Source organism: Pogoniulus pusillus, chromosome 5 (assembly GCF_015220805.1).
Source record: "Pogoniulus pusillus isolate bPogPus1 chromosome 5, bPogPus1.pri, whole genome shotgun sequence".
Lineage (NCBI taxonomy): Eukaryota > Metazoa > Chordata > Aves > Piciformes > Lybiidae > Pogoniulus > Pogoniulus pusillus.
In genome coordinates, this window is record NC_087268.1 from 1624532 (window position 1) to 1645258 (window position 20727).

At 44.0% G+C, this 20727-nt stretch overlaps 1 protein-coding gene across 2 annotated transcripts in view; it reads right to left on the reverse strand.

The window, feature by feature from the left end:
- Nucleotides 1-20727, reverse strand: part of LOC135175207 (arylsulfatase D-like) — a 25457-nt gene continuing 4730 nt past the window's right edge. The window contains exons 2-12 of one of the 2 annotated variants that reach the window (XM_064143016.1): nucleotides 18657-18726; nucleotides 16947-17087; nucleotides 15316-15437; nucleotides 13992-14114; nucleotides 12117-12540; nucleotides 11617-11753; nucleotides 8664-8798; nucleotides 7412-7574; nucleotides 5759-5880; nucleotides 1959-2151; nucleotides 584-665 (exon numbers count right to left, since the gene is read on the reverse strand). In XM_064143016.1, the coding sequence (XP_063999086.1) occupies nucleotides 1991-2151; nucleotides 5759-5880; nucleotides 7412-7574; nucleotides 8664-8798; nucleotides 11617-11753; nucleotides 12117-12540; nucleotides 13992-14114; nucleotides 15316-15437; nucleotides 16947-17087; nucleotides 18657-18709 (1581 nt within the window). In that variant the 5' untranslated portion in view covers nucleotides 18710-18726 and the 3' untranslated portion in view covers nucleotides 584-665; nucleotides 1959-1990. Of the gene's footprint in view, nucleotides 666-1958; nucleotides 2152-5758; nucleotides 5881-7411; nucleotides 7575-8663; nucleotides 8799-11616; nucleotides 11754-12116; nucleotides 12541-13991; nucleotides 14115-15315; nucleotides 15438-16946; nucleotides 17088-18656; nucleotides 18727-20727 lie in introns of both variants that reach the window. The other variant, XM_064143015.1, reaches the window with a different exon arrangement.

The following is a 20727-nucleotide window of genomic DNA, read 5'->3' on the forward strand; positions in this document are numbered from 1 at the left end:
GAAATTTAGTTCTATTTATTTGGGTATTTGTTCCAGAATGAGGTACTTGAGAGTTAGATTTTACAGGTGATCCATTGATGGAATATGTTTGGAGTGGTTTTAATTGTAAATGATTTTTATTTTAAGCTACAGGCTTACTGCATTTCTGTGGATAAAGGAGAAAAGGTGGAATGAAAAGCAACCATAGTGTCCCTTTCAGTTACTCCAGTGTCATTTGACCCATATCCTCTAGGTCTGTGGTCATATGAATGCAAAAACTATCAGCTTTCTAAAGACAATTCTACTTTGATTTTGGTATTAAACTATGCCATCTGCTTTGTTTTCTTCATCACACCAACAAAAGGGGAACGTGCCACAGCATGGCTGCAGCCATGGCTTCCATATATTATTGTAAGGAGATAACTGCTCTGGGACTGGAGTCAGTGTCTTGCGATGCTCTTTTACAGCTTCTCCTATCCTCCTTATTACAGTGTTGAACAAGGGCTCAGTGTGGACTGAGAGAGTATTCTCCTCAGAAGGATCCTGGGAGAGGTCAAACAGCAGTGGAGGGTCATGATGGGTTACACCATCCCCAAAACATGGGCAAATTCCTCTTCCAAAACAGGCCCCAGAGGCTTCTGGTTGGAATACTGGAGTAGTATAATGAGCTTTCCATATGGTCCCACCTGTCACAGAAGAGGCACATTTGAACAGCTTAACAGCATTAGAAATCAGTGGGGGGCCCTGCAAGGTTGCTTCATATTTTAAGTGATCTGCTTTGTTATTCCTAAGGCAAACTTACATTGTGGTTGTCACATACAGGGGAAAGGCTCTTCAGGGACCTGGCAGGGATCAGAATGGCTTTCATGGTACATGGCTGTACCTGGACTGTGGGTACATGCAGGGCCATACACACTATGTGCATTGTTAGGTCTAATATTCTATGTGAAGAGGGAGTCTCTGCTACATTCTTGTGTCTCTTTAGAATTCTATATACCTTTTAAGGGGGAAAATGGAGTAAATGGGTGCAGGTTCTGGTAGGTGGTTCTTGTGTTGGCTCTGTACCTGAGTCACGAGCACCTGTGCCAAAACCTGTCACAGCTCATTTCCATGCCTGCTTTCCAGCACCCTTTCCAACAGAATGCTAACAGCAGGCCATGAACACTGTGAAATCTGGAGTCTCTTTTTTAAATCCTTGCAATAAAGACAACTAGTTTGCAGCTTCAGCACTTGCATCTCTATCAAGTTCTTGTACTGACCACCAGATAAGCACTAATGTGTAATTTGTAGTGAAGAAATGACAGATGACAACTACTAAATCTGAATGTAGTCCAACAGGAGATTGTCCTCCTTCCTCCCTCCTCCTTTTTCCTCTATTCCTGCATCTGCACTACACAACTCAGACACAAGGATGTGCCCAACAAGATGGCAAGTGAATACCTTGTCAGACACAGGAGGAGAAGAAGAAAGGGAACATTAAACACTTGGAGCTACTTCTTCAATACTGTGCATAAACAACTGACAAGTGCATTGTCCTCCCATGGCATTTTCTTTTTGGTTCAATGGAATCTGCCTAACTGTCTTTCCTTCTATTGCCCCGGGAGCTGCTCTTCACAACTGGGAGTCTGCAGCTTTATTCTTCTGTCTCTCATGTCACTACTGCTAGAACATGTTTTGGTAATAATAGAAAAAAAACAATTCTGAAAAGGTGGGGAGGAACAATAATCTTGTAGCTCGAAATCTCCAGATGCTAGGTGGCTGACTGTGTATCTGTTCCCACTGCAAGGTTTCCCTGTCCTGCTGAGCCAGGCTTCTGCACTTCTGTGGAAGGACAATGTCTTAATGGTTCTGAAATGGTTTGGAATAGCATATGTAGAGCTGCTGCAGATTTTTAGGTATATCAGTTTCTGAAATTGTGAGATAAAATACATAGGAGGTGGATTTCTTAAAGGAAATGGGCTCACTTTGTGATTGCTTACCCCTTAGCTCTGTTTGGGTGTGCGCTCTGCTGCTAGCTGGGATGTGCTCCACATTCCTCTTTTCCACGTCCTGTGACTGAATCATCATTTATCTCATGACAAAACCACAACAGGCTCCTCTGAGCAAGTTCTTCATGCAAAGAGTGGTTGGCTTTGGAATGGGCTGCCTGGGGAACTGATGGAGACCCCGTCCCTGGAGGTGTTTAAAATGAGGCTGGATGAGGCACTTGGTGCCATTGGTTAGTCTATTAGAAGGTGTTGGTTGAGATGTTGGTCTTTTCCAACCTGATCGATTCTGTGATTCTGAGTCTTACTCTGTTGGTTGGGAAGCATGGGCACTACTTGTTCAGAGTCTTTGGGCCATGTGCATTTTTCAGATTAGCTGGCTCTAGCCAGAGTGCTAAAATGACCATTTAATAGGTAAGTCTACCTGCGTGCATCTCATATTTATCTGGCTATGCACAGGAGTCCTTTCTGTGATTAGTGTTCAGAAGAAAATGAGCTAAATAGAGGTTCTTTTCCACAAATAGTTGAGCTGAACTCCCTGTAACTTACACATTACAGGGCAGCCCAAAGAAGTGGGTGCTGAAGTGTCTGAGGAGGATTGTTTTGATTCTGCAATATTTTAGCATTTGTTTTTCACAGCTGCAGACAGTTATTGTAGTTTCAGAGAGCAGGCTCCTTGCTAGTTCACTGGGAAGGATACAGCTAGGCTGATGGCAATTAACCTGTGTTGGTGAGATGAGTAGACAGCTGGGTTACAGAGTGATCAGAAGGGGAAAAAAGGTGGGAGAAATCAGTACTGATGGAAGCAGCAGGGGTTTCAGTCATCTCCAAGAGGCAAAGGAGGATATGCAATTTGCTGCTGAAGCTGCTCTGACAGAACTTGAAAGATGTGTGTGAATTTTAGGGCAAGATGCTAATACAGTATGTCCAAGGGAAAAGAAATCTGCTTCCTCCATCCAAACATTTCTCAAACCCATCTGGTAACAATCAATCAGGTTAACGAGCTGAAATAAACGAACTGTTACTAATAAGCTGTGGTAGAAGAAGGGACTCATACAGACAAAGGATTCTCTTGGCTTCAGTGAAGGGCTTAACTGATGAGTCCTGCCTGGATGACATCAAGACACAACAGCTTCATATCTAGCCTGGCCAACAGACACAGGTAAACAGACAATGAATGTGTAATAGCAATGTGATATACTTCTCTAAAAGGTCTTGTCAGCTCAGTCAGAAGTGGTGGCTGCTGAAGCAAAGAATCAGAATTTGTGGCTTGGCTGAAAGTTGATCCCTATGGTGACATCTGATTAGCCAGCCTGATAGGCTGGATATCCCACTGCTTCCAACCCCCCTGCTATGTGAAGTTGTGGTTCAGCTGGGAAAAAAATGTAGAAAGGCAGGCATAGATCTGCTGTGCATTTGGCTTCACAGGAAACCAAAATACAACACTTTGCATGTTGTGTTAGTGTCTCTTCTACAGACAGCGTGGCCTGTTAGAAACTGATGTGTAAACACTTCTTGATGGCTTGACACTCATGCTGTGGGTGTCTGGGTTGTGATTTGCTGGGGGCTAACTCTTATTTGCTCCTCTCTACACAACATCTTTTAGTGATCAGAGCATATTCAGTATGATCCTGGAACCTATTTTAGTTACATTTCATCTAAGGTCATGATCATCAAAGCCCACTCCACAATGCAACCCAGAGCACAAGGAGTGGGTCTGCTCAAGAGGAGTTTACTTCAAACACCCACTTCAACCAGAACCAAAATTGTAACCCAGACACGAACAGCCTAGAAGAATAGAGAGGTGAAAGGCAGGTGAGGAGAAGAGCAGTCCTTTAACCTGATAAAGCAATTCTTCACATGCAGTGGGTTCAGGGGGTGGCACCAGCGGTGGCAACGCTCTGGAAACGGAGCCACTGCACGCCGAAGGGTGCCGGCAAGGGCTCCTGGTGCTGTAAGCCCTGCTGGCCGCGGGGCTGCCCCACTTTGCCGAGAGCTCAGAGCTGCAGATGCAAATAGCAGCCCGCAGGGGCTTGGCCACTCTCTGCATGCCCACAGAAGTGGGTAGTTTTTCACAGAGAGCACCTGAAGCTGTGAGAACGAAAAGCGGAGTGGCTACCCGCGCCGAAGAGCCAGGCAGGTCCTGCTCACCTCCCGGCAGCTTCCCGTCTGCCGCATCCCTTTCGCTGCTGCCGCCTGCCGCACCCCGAGGCGCCGCTTCAGGCGTGCGGAGGCTGCTGGCGGTGCTGTGCTGCCCCCTGGCGGACGCGTCCTCTGCCTGCCGCCTTTTTGCGCGGCTATGGGCTCCGGGGTGCAGACCTGCGTCTGTACGCTCAAACCCGCGGACCCTCAGACCTGCTCCTGCCCCGCTATGAGGGGGTGGTTACGGCGGGGGGCAGCGGTGCGTTTTGGGAGGTGGGTGCTGCACAGCAGCATGCCTGCAGCGTTTCCCTGCTAGGCCTTGCTTTCTGTTACTGACCTTCTCCTTCCTACAGGACTTAGCAGTGAAGGAGCACGCTAGTTCCTCCTCTCTGCTCTCACGGGGTCTTGTCTACAACTGGATCACATTATGGTGCTTAAAAAGAAAAGAGACTGTGACAATGATGGTAGGAGATGTCCCCTAACCACAACTGATTGTTATGGAGTCATTGCAACTAACTGATGCTTTAAAAGTAGGAAGATCACTTAGTGAACAGTCTAACGTAAGAAGGAGTTTCTGTTGGGCTGCCTAAAGTTATCTCGATCCAGTCAACTCTCAAAGTGCTTTTCCAACAGCCAGCAGCTTGTCAAGATAGCAGCTGAACGTGAATAGCTGCTGACTGTAGGATGCCCCAGCATCTGTAACTATTGTCTAACTGCAGTCTCACCAGAGCTCTGTAACTCTTTTCGCAGTTCACAGATAGGGAAAGCAAACCAAACATTCAAGTGGCTCATTCAAGATTCTAAAGGATGAGAAGTTGGCATAGCCTGCTCCATTGATTTCTGCTTTTCCCTAGCTGTATGGAATGAAAAATAGCGAACAACTGAGCCCCACAGCACCACAAATCCATCAGCTTTACAGTAAATGTCACATCATCTGGTCACAGAAAGTACAATTCATCTCAATTAATTCTAACATGAGGGTGATTTTTATATTCAATATGATCTGTCTGAGCTCTCTTGTCAGTGGAGTGAAATAGGCATGATTGATCTAGTCCAGTTGTGCTCAGCAGAAGGAGGTGAATTGAACGCTGTAAAGATCTGCATTTCTTCAGTGACTATAGAAGAAGCTCAGCTCCAGGTCACACACATACTGCCCTTCCTTCTGAGCAGGAATAAGAACATGACTACCTGTCACTGGCATGTTCTTTTTCACACTGTAATCAAAGGTGACATCAACAAAGATGGGGTGCTTGTTGAAAGCTCAGGAAAGCATTACAGTTGCTGTCAGCTTGCCTACAGCTGAAGAAAATGAAACAAGAGAGGGCTACTGAAAACAGATGAACTCCTGCTTAAGATAAAGACATTATATGTGCAGTTCCTTTTCTTCACTCTGACATTAAAGCCAATCCTGAATGTTTTCACAGCCAAAGCAACAAAAAGACTGCAATGACAGGGAGATAGTTGATGCTATGCTACCTAGGAAGCAAACCCCCTCATCTCAGGCAAGGCAGAAGGGCAGCTGACTATGAAGCCTTTCTGCATCTTGCAGAAGTAGTGTGCATTTGAAGAAGAAAATGATTCCATACACAAGTATGCCTGATGTATGTGATACCCTCATTTCTGGTGCCCAAGAGGGGGATGTTTCTACTCACTGTCCTTTTGGTGCCACCTCACTGCATGCAGAAACACACCGCAGTAGTGAAACATGAACTCGTGCCCGGAGTCCCGAACCTTCCTCTGCAGCAAAGGCAGCAAGCTGTGCCCATCGATTATCCTGATAGAGAGGATGGGAGTTGTCAGGCTGCTGCAGAACTTCAACCTGCAGCTAGAGCATGAGCAGTACTCACTCTCCGTGTATGCAGCGTTAGGACTTCAGATGTAATTTCTGAACCAAGCTAATGTTTAGCTAATGAGCCCTAGGATTTTCAATTGCATGGGTGGGTAGAGACCAGTGATTAGCAGTTCCTTGCAGTTTATTTCAAACACAGCTAGTTCAGACATCCTGCCTGAGGGGGTCAGGTACCATTACTCTGATTCTGCTGGAAGGGATAGCCGTAGTGAAGGCATGGTTCACAGCTTTTCACTTTGTTCCCTGGAATGGAAGTCACCAATAGCTCTGTGAGCTCAGAGCTTCATACAGGTGTGCTAGTTTGAAGCAGGCTGGAATGTTTTGGTGAGAAGAACTAGATTACAGGCTGTGGAAGGAAAACAAGGCTGATGTCTACTGCACTCATAGGCTTGCTGAGATGTATAGGAACAAGAAATAAAAACATAGATAAGCACTCTCACTGGGGCTGCTGCTGGGGCTGCTGGCTGAGCTGCATCTTTCTCTCTAACCTCACCCTCCATTTAGGACTAATCCACTTTGCTTCCTAACCCCCTGGCTGAACCTCTATTCCTCCTTGGGACTGGAGTAAGGTTGAGAGGGGTAGGGGGAAGGTGAAGGGGTGGTTGGGAGCCCCTCCTGGGGATTCAGGTTTCTGGGAGGGCTGTTGTGTTTCTCTATTACCTTTTACCTTGTCTATTTCTGTCTATAACTGTATAAACTGTAAATATCTGCTTGTCTATTGTGCCAGCTGTAAATATAAGCTGCATTCATATTTCCAGAGCTGGCTGAGTCTAGTCTGGGTGATTGCTAAAGTGTGGGGGGGCAGGGGACACCCAAACCATCACAACAGGACAACTGCACTGACTAACAGCTGGTTTTAGTTACATGCCACTGGTACTCCTATGGTTTTTGCTCAAATGACCTAGACACTCATGCTTTCCTGTGTTCTTTTGAGGAGCCTAATATAGATGCTACAAATTGTTTCCTATCAAGGAAGCTACTTCTCTGTTACTGGCAGTCAAATGTAGGCCCTATGCCATTTGTCCCAGCTTTGCTACTGATGAAGAATCAGGCTCCCTACTCTTGGAGAGAGCCTGTGCTAGTACTCTGGTAGGACCAACCAGCTCTGCAAATATCTGTGGCTATTTCATTTAAAAAGTAAGATTGAGCTGAGCAGTTTTGTTTGCGTGGGTTTTGCTCTGGTTTGTTTTTCTGAGTCATCTCAGTATCTGAAATGAACCAGATGGCCTCTTAATGATAAGAAAATTGAATTAGCTAAAAGCTGCTTGATAAAACATACTGCTTTCTTCTGCCTTTTCCATATAAGCAGATGGGGAATGCTACTCACAAAGCTAGAGAATTCCCTGCTTAAGAAACAAATAGGATGTAAGCTGTGGCTGCTAGGATGTGTGATGTAATGTAGTCAGCATTTATCTTGCAAGGGAAGCAAGTATGGTTTATGAAGTCATCTTGGTACCTGTCCTTAGGCACTGCCCCTCCAGCCAGGTCAATCACTGTTGGGAAAATGTCCATGAGGCTTGTCAGCTCGTTGATAACTGTCCCTGCAGGCAACACTCCTGGCCATCTAACTATTCCTGGGACACGGATCCCTCCTTCCCAGCCTCCCATTCCTTTTCCACCTGTTATAGAAAGAAAAGAAAAGCAAAAGTAAATAAAAAAATGTTTATTATGCATAAAAACTTTTAGAACAGAAAACTGGAGATCAGTAGAATGATGTCCATTGCAATGCCTATTCTTAAAAATAGAAAGTATTAACATTTTTACACTCCTTTCTAGGGCAGCACATACAGCAACCCATTGTGAAGTACTTTCAGCAGAGGAGGAAAAATGCCATCCCCTGAGATGCTGATCCTTAACTTGAATTGAATGTCATGCCTGAGAATAGTGCCCACTCTCTAGTAATACACCTAAGGAAAGACAAAAATCAGTTAATAGTAAAAAGCAAAATCTGACTGTGTGGTTACAGCCCTACTTAGTGCCAGAGGAAGGAGAAGTATCAGGGGGCCAGCTTGGTGGTCACACAGATCATAAACAGGAGCAGTGTGGCCAGTAGGATGAGGGAGGTTATTCTGCCCCTGTACTCAACACTGGTCTGGCAATACCTTGAGTGCTGTGTCCAGTTCTGGGCTCCTCAATTCAAGAGAGATGTTGAGGTACTGGAAGGTGTCCAGAGAAGGGGGATGAAGCTGGTGAGGGGCCTGGAACACAAACCCTGTGAGGAGAGGCTGAGGGAGCTGGGGGTGTGCAGCCTGCAGAAGAGGAGGCTCAGGGGTGACCTTGTTGCTGCCTGGAACTACCTGAAGGGAGGCTGTAGCCAGGTGGGGTTGGTCTCTTCTGCCGGACAACCAGCAATAGAACAAGAGGACAGAGTCTCAAGTTGTGCCAGGGGAGGTCTAGGCTGGATGTTAGGAGGAAGTTGTTGGCAGAGAGAGTGATTGACATTGGAATGGGCTGCCCGGGGAGGTGGTGGAGTCACTGTCCCTGGAGGTGTTCAAGAAAAGCCTGGCTGAGGCACTTAGTGCCATGGTCTGGTTGACTGGCTAGGGCTGGGTGCTAGGTTGGCCTGGATGATCTTGGAGGTCTCTTCCAACCTGGTTGTTTCTATGATGCTATGATTCTATCATATATCCTAGTAGTTGTAGACTATCTGGATATATTTTATTCTATTTATTTTGTTTTAAAGAGGAAGTCCACTACAAGAATTTTACCTTTATAAATCCCATTCCATCCTCCCAACTGAGCATTTCCTCTGCGAGCCTCCAAGAATCCTCCATGATCAGATGCAAAATAAACGAGTGTATTATTCTTCAAACCTTCTTTCTCAACAGCATCCAGAAGCATGCCTGCATATAAAGCAAAACAACATGAGTATGTCCAGAGTTTGCAGTCAGACTGTTTAGGTCTTCACTGAAAGTTCAGTGAAGATAGAGTCTTTCCATTTAGCTAAATGAGTTCTGAATTACCAGAACAATGCAAGAGTAATCCTGCATTGTACAAATAATAAGAGTCTAATGGAAAGCTGCTGAATGTGTCAACATTTTTATGGTGCCTATAAGAATAGGAAAACAAAAATAAAACCAACTGGAAAATCATTTCCATGAATGATACTTCTATCCAGGCTACCCAGAATACTCTGTCAGCTTTATGCTGTAAATTCCCTGAATTAAAGATTAGTTCCACTGTGTATTTAAGCTTTTGAAGCATCTTCAAACCCCTAAATAATAGTGCTGACTAGTTTTCTAATCACAGAAAACTGCTATGTCTCACCAGGAATTAAGCAGGGTCTCTGAGATTGGACTGTATGCTAGCAACAAAAAACAGTCTGGTGTGAGTGGTAAAAACTCACATATAATTAAAACCTAACTTCATAAAAAATGGTTTCGATGCTGATAGCATCAAATGCTGATAGAGAACATGATTTATCTTTGATTGCTTGTCCTCATCACCTTCTGCATCAAATACAAGTTGCAAGAACAGCACCCACAGGTGCATAAGCAGCAGCAAATGCTGAAGTATGCAAGGAGAAAGCATAAGCCACTGATCACCTCTTTTGTTCAATCTCTTCTCTCATCCTATTTGGCCTATGTAAAACAAGTTCCTTACACCACTGGACTGTTATACTGGCTGCTTGTGTAGCCTGTGCCTGAAGGAGACTGGTGCCAAAAGGAGAGCATGGCAGAGTTCTTTGGTTCAACTGGATCTTGCAGGAGTTCTCAGCCTTTCCAGCAGAAGCACTCAGGCTCCCCTCAAAATACAATTTTTTAAACATGGTTGTTGGAAAAACAAATGGTTCAGGGCTCAGATCCTGGCCTGAAGAGGAGGGGAATGTTTTATCAACAGGCTCTCAACTTTTGACTGAATACAGAGAGTGGCTATGTCCTGCCTCCCACTGAAACTGGGGAAAAAAAGACTAAATAAGGCTTAGTTTTAAATCTAGACTCTGAGTGCCAGTTCTGTTTCAAAACCTGACACTCAGAGCTGAGATTTAGACCTGATTCATCTTGATAGCCTGACTGCACACAATTCGTTAAGTGAAACTCCAGAGCTTTTTAGTTTGGTCTTTTGGCTAGGAAGGAATCCTGGTTTCTGCTCCAAGGACTAATTTTTGATACAAAGGAACAAGTGCAAAACCCAACCACCATAGAATGTAATATTCAGGAGGAGCAACACTTCATCTTCTGAGATTAGACTGAGGTGGAGAATGTCACACATTCAGATTAACACAATCGAGCACATAGATGATTATTTCATTACATTTAACACTGCAGCACAGGAGTGTGTCAATAAAAAAAGAAAAAGAACAAAGAAAACTTTGACATTTCAAGAAAGAAAGAGAGAGAGAAAGAAAAAAGAGAAAGAAAGAAAGAAAGAAAGAAAGAAAGAAAGAAAGAAAGAAAGAAAGAAAGAAAGAAAGAAAGAAAGGGAAAGGAAGAGAGAAAGAAAGAAAGAAAGAAAGAAAGAAAGAAAGAAAGAAAGAAAGAAAGAAAGAAAGAAAGAAAGAAAGAAAGAAAAGAAAGAAAAAGAAAGAAAATAAAGAGAAAGAAAGAAAGAAAGAGGAGAAAGAAAGAAAGAAAGAAAGAAAAGAAAAAGAAAGAAAGAAAATAAAGAGAAAGAAAGAAAAAAAGAAAGAGGAGAAAGAAAGAAAGAAAGAAAGAAAGAAAGAAAGAAAGAAAGAAAGAAAATAAAGAGAAAGAAAGAAAGAAAATAAAGAGAAAGAAAGAAAGAAAATAAAGAGAAAGAAAGAAAGAAGAAAATAAAGAGAAAAAGAAAGAAGAAAATAAAGAGAAAGAAAGAAAGAAAGAAAGAAAAAGAAAGAAAGAAAGAAAATAAAGAGAAAGAAAGAAAGAAAGAGGAGAAAGAAAGAAAGAAAGAAAGAAAGAAAGAAAGAAAGAAAGAAAGAAGAGAAAGAAAGAAAGAAAGAAAGAAAGAAAGAAAGAAAGAAAGAAAGAGAAAGAAAGAAAGAAAGAAAGAAAATAAAGAGAAAGAAAGAAAATAAAGAGAAAGAAAGAAAGAAAAAGAAAATAAAGAGAAAGAAAGAAAGAAAAAGAAAATAAAGAGAAAGAAAGAAAATAAAGAGAAAGAAAGAAAGAAAAAAAGAGAAAGAAAGAAAGAAAGAAAGAGAAAGAAAGAAAGAAAGAAAGAAAGAAAGAAAGAAAGAAAGAAAGAAAGAAAGAGAAAGAAAGAAAGAAAGAAAGAAAGAAAGAAAGAAAGAAAGAAAGAAAGAAAGAAAGAAAGAAAGAAAGAAAGAAAGAAAGAAAGAGAGAGAGAGAGAGAGAGATGTGTGGTAATGGTATGGCAACCTCTGTAGCTAACTGTATAAAATCCAGATTGGATATTAGGAAGTTCTTCACCATGAGAGTGGTGAGATACTGAAACAGGTTGCCCAGGGAGGTAGTGGAAGCCTCATTCCTGGTGGTCTTTCAGGTCAGGCTGAATGTGACTCTGAGCAAACAGGTCTAGCGTGAGGTGTCCTTGCCTACGGCAGTGGGATTGGAACTAGATGATGCTTGAGGTTCCCTCTAGCCCTGACAACTCTATGATTCTAAGATTTAAGACAAGTTCAATGATTTTTGACATGCAAAAAGGGAGTTGTGCAACCAGCCCTATAATTTTCTTTCTGCATTCAAGCAAATGAAGATTTCTTTCAAGAAGTCCACTTACCCACCATCCAGTCCATTTCCTCCACATTATCTCCATATAGGCCATGCCTGCTTCTTCCCTGAAACCTCTCTGTAGTGATGAGAGGGGTGTGAACATGTAAAAGGGAAACAAAGAGCAGAAATGGTCTGTGCTTGTTCCTGAAATGAAAGAAAAAAACAGTCACTTCTCTGCAAACTGTCATGCAGTCCAAAAAGCAGCAGTGGTATTGCAGTCACTATCTCAATTGACATTATCATTTTGGTCTAATTGTTTTTATCCTTTTACATGTTTGCATTGTTTAGCTTTTGGGAGACAGAGGGGGTGAAAGATTTTTTTCCCTATGTTTTTGTTTGTTTGTTTGTTTTTTAACTTGGGACCAAAATGGGCTCTTTCTTTTTCTGCTCTCAAAGTTCACAGCCAAAAGAATTGCACACCCTCAGGAGCAAGGAGAAAACGTCCCTGGAGCTGTTCAAGTATGACACAGTAACCACGTTAAAATGCAATAGAATATTTGTTGTTACCTCTCAATGAGTGCAACTGCCTCCTTCAGCATGTTAGAAGTAGTTTTTTCTAGATTCATTGGTTGTTCAGTGATATCATAGTTTCTCATTAAGATACAGTTCCAATACTTGGTGAAGCCATAGCTTAAGAACCAGGAGATGAAATACAGGAGACCACAGGCAGCCAGACAAATGATTGTTTTCCATTTCACTGAGAATAAATTGGTAAGTTTCCCAATCAAAAGTGTAAGCACTGCAAGGAGGATCCCATGTGTGTGAAGCCAGTATGTATCTTGTAAGGACTTGGCCAGTTCAGGGTCATCTGTGCCTTGACACTCATTCAGCAGGGTAAAAGGCATGCCATAAAAGTAGTCAAATCCATGGTTTAAAGGATGGTGGCAGTAATCATGACGAGATCTGCAGCTCACACCCATATGCCACTTCCCTGAAAATGCAAACCAAAGATTTCAGATTCAACACCACTCTGCTTGCGTGTCTGTGCCTCTATTTCCAGTAGGTTGGCTGCACTCCTCAGCTGAGGTGCAGCCAGGGGAGGAGCTGGTGTGGAACTGGGCCAGATTCTTAGGGAGCAATCATGCACTGGCATTTTACCTGCCCAAACCAGCTGTTTTTCCTCACCTACATGTTAAAATTCCACAGAGGGCAATGGGCCAACTCAGGTGCCTCCCTGAATAGTGATAAACAGGGTTGCCATGCTTGTTGCTCATTATTTTTCACATGATAAAGTGCCCACTCATTAATGGGTTGCTTATGGGGAGAAACTCTTGTGACAGAAGAGGTGCAAAATGATGAACTAATTTACATACAATTTCTAACTGACCTTCACAGTCCAAGAATGAGTGTGAAGAAGAAGGTGCACATATTGGCTCTGTGTGGCTATGTCCATCCCAAAATGAGCAGTAAAAATAGGCCATTCCACTTATCCAGTGCAACTGGACATATCAGAATGCCATACACTGATAACGAACCTTAATGAAGCCACAGTACAGAGCAATGTAATTATCCTGACACTGAAGGACAGGCAGTCTATAACCATGGGCTTAGGGACTATAGGCTAGACAAATAACTTGTGAGAACTGTGAGCAGGCTCTGTGCTGATGTGTGTGAATGCAGTTTACACTACCAGCTGTGCCAGGCTGCAGTGAGCTAGGCAAAGTTCATGCATTTGCACAGGCTTGTGTGCAGTAAGTACATCACTAAGGTTCACTTCAGTTTAGCCTCAGTGCATGGCAGCCAAGCAGAGGGGTGAAATTCCCAGTAATTACAGAGAAGCACATGATGCCTTTGACTACACCAAAAGGACTTTAAAAATGAGAGATGTTTGATCACTGTTTGGGCTAAAAGACAGCAAAGAGTCAATAAAATTTTCTTTCTTGAACAGATATTCTGATCCAAAATGCACTAAAGTCAGTAGGACTCTCTCAGCTTTTTTGCACAGTTGCTTTTGCAGAAAATTAAGGTGCTCATAGAGTTTTAGCCCTGGAAGTAAGCAGGATGCATAACTAACATGGAACTTAGCCACCAGGTATAACTAAGACCACCATGGTGCCTGACAACACCTCATTGTTTTAATATATTGGTGAATACCTCTGTGGGTTCTTCCTAAAGCAGTCTGTGCTGGGCAAAGAGGATTCTTTCCTTTGCAGTTACTTCTGTTTGCCAGGTGCATTCCATACCTCCTCATTTTGGATTTATCAGGTATGCTGCACTGACATTGAGGCTTGGGGGGGACATTCTAAAAGCCCTGTTGATTCAGATTGTTGTGCCTACAAGAAACTCTAATGTAACTAATCCTAGGTGCTTTGGCAAGCAAAGATACACACAGAAGCAGCCTCATTTGAATAACAAGCAGTGGAAAGGTGGCAGGTCTCATACCTACGAGTGCTGTAAAGTAACCTTGCTGGTGCAGTATGCTGGCAAAAGTAGTTTCGTTTGGTGGGAGCCCACCAGAACAGCCATTCCAAAAGAGAACCTGCCGCTGAGTGCTGGATGCCATGCCTGGGGAAGAGTCACAGGCTTTAAAACAGAACAAGCCACATTTTCAACAATCCTCAAAGAAGATTTTCAGCCATCTCAGGTTGTGCTTTCTAGTGAATGGCAGGCAGTTGTTTAGCCTAGTATCTTTGTTAGAAGCCATTTAGCATGCCCTGCCATACCCTGACTGGCCCCTACAAGAATGCATCCTGCATCTCCCTTGTCATTATCAGCTCGGCACTGGTCAGGCCATACCTTGAGTGCTGGGTCCAGTTCTGGGCTCCTCAATTCAAGAGAGATGTTGAGGTGCTAGAATGTGTCCAGAGAAGGGTGATGAAGCTGGTGAGGGACCTGGAGCACAGCCCTGTGAGGAGAGGCTGAGGGAGCTGGGGGTGTGCAGCCTGCAGCAGAGGAGGCTCAGGGCAGAGCTCATTGCTGCCTGCAGCTGCCTGCAGGGAGGCTGTAGCCGGGTGGGGTTGGTCTCTTCTGCCAGGCAAGCAGCAACAGAACAAGGGGACACAGTCTCAAGTTGTGCTGGGGGAGGTCTAGGCTGGATGTTAGGAGGAAGTTGTTGGCAGAGAGAGTGATTGGCATTGGAATGGGCTGCCCAGGGAGGTGGTGGAGTCACCATCCCTGGAGGTGTTGAAGCCAAACCTGGCTGAGGCACTTAGTGCCATGGTCTAGTTGATTGGCTAGGGCTGGGTGCTAGGTTGGCCTGGATGATCTTGGAGGTCTCTTCCAACCTGGTTGATTCTCTGATTCTATAAGGGGTGGCAGACATTTTCTGTCTTGAATTTACATGGTTGAAATCTGCCTTGAAGAATGAGAACTACTGAGATAGTTGAGAACTATTCCACAGCCTGACAGCTTCTGCTATGAAAAGGTTTGAAGGGGTATTCTAAATCATACACTTTACTTAGCATAATCTTTATATCACTAAGCAAAGTGTTTGCAGAATTTTCTTCTTTATATTTGTACCTCTGAGTGTTTTTTCTGTTTAGATTTCCATCCATGTCTCTGTTGTCATTCAGTGACATTAAATGTGCTTTCCACGGGGATTTTTCCATAGAAATGAATCACTAATCTACTCATCTTTGTTCTTGCCCACCTCACAGAGCCCCCAAATACCTAGATTAACCAGTCTTTTAAATGGTGTAATTCAGAGGATTTGTAACAGCAACAATGGCTAGACAAACTGCAGCAACCCATTGGAGAGCAGACCAACCTGATCTGATGGGGTATCTGCCAGTCAGGAAGGCTGCTCTGCTTGGAGTACAGACAGCAGCTGCAGCAATGTGCTGAGTAAGTCTCACTCCTTCCTCTGCCAGGCCATCGAGGTTTGGGGTCCTAAAAAGAAGAATCCCATCTCTGGTTAAAATGTATCACACAGAAATTGATGGTGTCCCATTCCTCCTGATTTTGTGAAGGACATTACCATGGAATTTACCAAACTCTCTGGCTATCTGCAGCTTAACTAGGAAAGCTCTGTGCCATATGTTTTGTTAAATGCTTGGACTCTTTAGACATTATTTTTCTATGGATAAATATTATCAATAAATAGAAAGGTAAAGAGAAAGAAAAAGACCTCCAGTTATTTCATGTCTATTCCATATTCTGCCTGCTATGTAAGGGAAGGGCTCAGAGGGACAGAGGTGGGTGTGCGTTGAGATTGTGGCTATGATGTGGTGATTCTTTTTCCTTCTTTAGTCCTCTCTTTTTCCAGTGGCAGGACTAAGGTGAGGCAAGCAGTATCTCTTTGAATACAAAGAGATGTTCTGTTAAACTATTATAACTCACAGGGTCTGTGGTTTTTTTTCCTCCCAATTCTCATCATCATTTCTCTGTGCATGGAGTGGTTGTGTGAGGTGGTGTGTGGAGTGCTGTTGCTGTCTGGGCCTGAATCACAACAATATACACAATCAATCCCCTGTACTCAGCACTGGTCAGGCTACAACTCGAGTCTTGTGTCCAGTTCTGGGCCACTCAATTCAAGAGAGATGTTGAGGTCCTTGAACGTGTCCAGAGAAGGGTGATGAAGCTGGTGAGGGGCCTGGAACACAAAGCCTATGAGGAGAGGCTGAGGGAGCTGGGGGTGTGCAGCCTGCAGAAGAGGAGGCTCAGGGGGGACCTCATTGCTGTCTGCAGCTACCTGAAGGGAGGCTGTAGCCAGGTGGGTTTGGTCTCTTCTGCCAGGCAACCAGCACCAGAACAAGGGGACACAGTCTCAAGTTGTGCTGGGGGAAGTATAGGCTGGATGTTAGGAGGAAGTTCTTCCCAGAGGGAGTGATTGGCATTGGAATGGGCTGCCCAGGGAGGTGGTGGAGTCACCATCCCTGGAGGTGTTGAAGAAAAGCCTGGCTGAGGCACTTAGTGCCATGGTCTGGTTGACTGGACAGGGCTGGGTGCTAGGTTGGACTGGATGAGCTTGGAGGTCTCTTCCAACCTGCTTGATTCTATGATGTCAACTACATCAGGGATAAATATATCACATAGAGTAAACTATTATTTCAAAATAAGCCTACTAGAGTTGTTAGCTGACATTAAATCCTAATCTCAGTCCCTGACATTTTAACCCTCGAGTTGTGAAGATTTGTGATTTACACACAGGTGTGACAAATACATTTCATGGGCACATTTGCAAAGTTCTGACTGTATATAGAGAAAAAAAAGTTGCTCAAACATACCTGTGTAATTATTATTTCAGTAGGAATTACTGTAGAATATTTACACTTAGTTAAAACAATGTAGAAATGATCTAGATGAACTACTCCATCAATAATGACTTTTGTAGGACCAAGTGGTGTCATCTGTGTTGCAGCAGGAAGGGATAATCTATTTCACAGAACACATCCTTACCTTATTGTATCATTGCCATAGCAACCCACATCTCCAATACCAAGGTCATCAGCCAATATCAGTAAAAAATTGGGTTTTGAAGGATTTGATAGAGAAAATGTTGGAAACAAGTATAAAATTAGGCAAATGTTTAGGCAGATCCTGAAATGACAAGGAAAGAGGTAACAGTACAAAAGCATCTGACAGCTTTATGATAGACTTCAAACTGTTATTAAAGTTTTCTGACAGCTCAGTATGGATGCAAAGAGCTGCCAAATACTGTCAGCAGATGGAGCTCCTGAATATTTAGGAAAGGTATTTTCTAAAACCAGTGGCATTTTCCTTTTCCTGCCAGAGGAATTCCATGTGTGCGTTTCTGTATTGGGATTTCACTCAGCAGACGATTCCAGCAGAAAGAGTGGTGGGATGCAGCAAGTCTCCTGAAGCAGCCCTTGTACAGGGGCACAGGATATGCCTGCCAAGGCTTCTGGAATGAGCAGAACAGGAGTGTGGAGGTGGCTGATGTGGAGGTATGCTGGATATGATGGCAATAGCCTGACTATTGCACTCACTACTCCTGGGGCTAAGCAGAGTATCTGGGTAGTGATCCTTCAGCCATGGGACCGTCTGCAAAAGCAAGGCTGCAGCAATAGGTTTAACCTTGCTTGTTTTCCTAGACGACCTTATGAATGCCTCAGCAAATGCCTTAGTGGCTCAGAGTGTCTGCAAAAGGCTGATGTTCACCTGAAGCAAAAGACGTGTGCCAGAACACAAGTACTGACTGAGAGCTCATCAGCACATACTGCCATGTGACACACCCAGAGTCTTGCACCTGGCAGAGAACAACCCCAGGCAGCAGTGTGGGCTGGGGACTGACCTGTTGGAAGGCAGCGAAGGGGAAAAGGATGTGGGGGTCTTAGTTGATGGGAGGTTGATCATGAGCCAGCAATGTGCTCTTGTAGCCAGGAGGGCCAATGCCATTCTGGGGTGTATTAAAAGGAATGTGGCAAGTAGGTCGAGAGACGTTCTGCCCCTCTACTCTGCCCTGGTGAGGCCTCATCTGGAGTACTGTGTCCAGTTCTGAGCCCCTCAGTTCAAGAGGGACATAGAACTGCTGGAAAGAGTCCAGTGCAGAGCCACAAAGATGGTTTAGGGAATGGAACATCTCTCTTATGAGGAGAGCCTGAGCGAGCTGGGGCTCTTTAGCTTGGAGGAGACTGAGAGGTGACCTCATCAATGCTTTTAAATATGTAAAGGGTGAGTGCCAGGAGGAAGGAGCCAGGCTGTGATTGGTGGTGCCTGATGACAGGACAAGGGGCAGTGGGTGGAAGATGAGGCATAGAAAGTTTCATGTAACCATGAGGAATATTTTTTTACTGTGAGGATGACAGAACACTGGAAGAGGCTGCCCAGGGTGTTGTGGATTCTCCCTCTCTGGAGATACTCAGAACCCACCTGGACACTATCCTGTGCCGTCTGGTACAGGTGACCCTGCTCTGGCAGGGAGGGGTTGGCCTGGATGATCTTCCAAGGTCTGTGATTCTGTGAAATGTACTATGCTCCTAATCTTTCATGTCCTGTAAAAGGCCTTGAGATACTAACAGATCTAAACCTGCACTAGCTGCTTTTTGACACTCAGTTTTGGGGGGCTAGGGTGGGAAGGGAGAGATCTGTTTACATGATCTTAAGCATAACACTTCAAAGCCAGGAGACAGTCAGCAGAAGTCTTACCTCTGTTTTTCATGGTAAACTTCACAGTTTGCCCTTGCACGAAGCAGGTACATAGCTGGTCACATAAAGGCTGATGAAAAGGGAAGAAAATGGAAATCAGAACCTGGTAGCCCTAGTGAGGGTGTTTGTGAGCTTGTTCATGCATCTCCCTGCATTACCACACTCATTGCTTGTAGCTGGCTACAACAGAGGTGGGCTGAACTGGAAGGCTTGATTATGCAGCCCCTACATTCCTGAGCTTGTGCTTGCAGACCCCTCTTGAACTGACACTGCAAGGCAGAAAGAGCACTTCTGAGGACAGGTGAGGTCAGAGAGCACAGTGCACAGTTTCACACGATTTGAACTGCACATATCTTCACGAGTGCAAACCACGTGAAATGGCCAAGTCTTTAAACAAGCACTAAAGGTGCCAGTTGCTCAATGTGTGCACAGAACTCTTGGCATCCACAGGAAGAAATGTTTTCACCATTTTATAGACAAGGTATTGATAAATAAAACCAGTATATCAAATTATCTTTAAGGTTCTGGGGGGAAAAAAAAAATCTAACTCTTACTGTGTGCTTAGAAACTACAAAAAATGCCTCAAAGGAAGTGCCCATGGTCTGGTTGAGTGGCTAGGGCTGGGTGCTAGGTTGGACTGGATGAGCTTGGAGGTCTCTTCCAACCTGCTTGATTCTATGATTCTATTCTGGGAACTAACATTTGGAGTGCAGTTCTTAGGGAAGGGAGTGTAATGTTGTTGGGTTTGGAAATCATCTAATACATTCACAGCTGTGTTTCTATCTGAGTGTTACTAAAGATTAGCCTGAACCATAAATACCATTATTTCCATAAAGGCCTCCAAAGCTTAATGCTGGTTACAAACCGAATAGGCAAGGTTTTCTACCTGCCAACTCCATGAAAGCAGCTTGAACTTTAGAAACCTAGAAGTAATCTTTAAATTTCTAAATACTTTTTCTTTTTTTTGTCTGTCAGGGCAAATTTTATTAGTTGAAGCAATTTCCTGGGTTTGCTGAAATAAAGATCACATTTAGTTGCTTTAGAGAAAGAATGGCTTGGGGAGAATGCACTCCCTGAGAATGGCCACAGATCTGCATAAAATGTTGCACTTAAATCCTGCAAACAGCCGTGAAGAAGCAGATGGCAAACTGGTTGCATCAAGGACTGGCATACACTCATCTTTGGGCTGCCCAGGGAGGTGGTGGAGGCACCGTCCCTGGAGGTGTTCAAGCAAAGCCTGGATGAGGCACTTAGTGCCATGGTCTAGTTGACTGGCTAGGGCTGGGTGCTAGGCTGGACTGGATGAGCTTGGAGGTCTCTTCCAACCTGGTTGGTTCTATGATTCTATGATCTTCATGTTGTACACTTGAAATAAATTAGAGATGGTATTCACTCCTTTGCCATGCAAAGAGGTGCAAATTAAATACCCCAGCCATGCAAAATTTCAGCTTTTCCACTCTTCTTTCCACCCTAAACCAGCACAAGACCAAAGCTGTTGTCAGCTCAATAAGGAACAGATTGAAGCTAATAAGAACATTTACTTCCAGTAACAACTGGAGGCATATTTGTAAACAGAGGTCACTTCTAAGTGCAGAGAAACAAAAAGTTCCATCTTGACTAAATGAAAACTTGTGCAAGACTTTGTTGCTGTCATTACTGCTGGTTTGTCCTTCCTCCTCCCCACCTCTCCCCTTCTTTTCTTTTTCAAACCCAGCATGTTCTCCAGGGGGAAAACACAGCATTTCTTAGGAAACTTTCTTCTCTCTTTTTGGTACACCACAGCATTAGTTTCCTTGAATAGCTGAGGAATACTGAGGCAGAGCAGAGTATAATCCTGTCCTCTGCATTTCAAAGGATGAGCCAAAAATCCCAGCCTGGCAGTATTTTCTCCAAAGCCTTGGTAAACTGTGGCCCCAAAGAGCTGAGGTGACAATCAGACAAGTTTACAAAGGCATTGACATGCAAGAAGGAAAACCCAACAGTGGCTTTGGTCCATATCTATAATGAGAACATCTTTAAGGTGCAGGACTGCCTGTTCAAAGGGCTTGGTGTACATGATTAAACCAAAAGC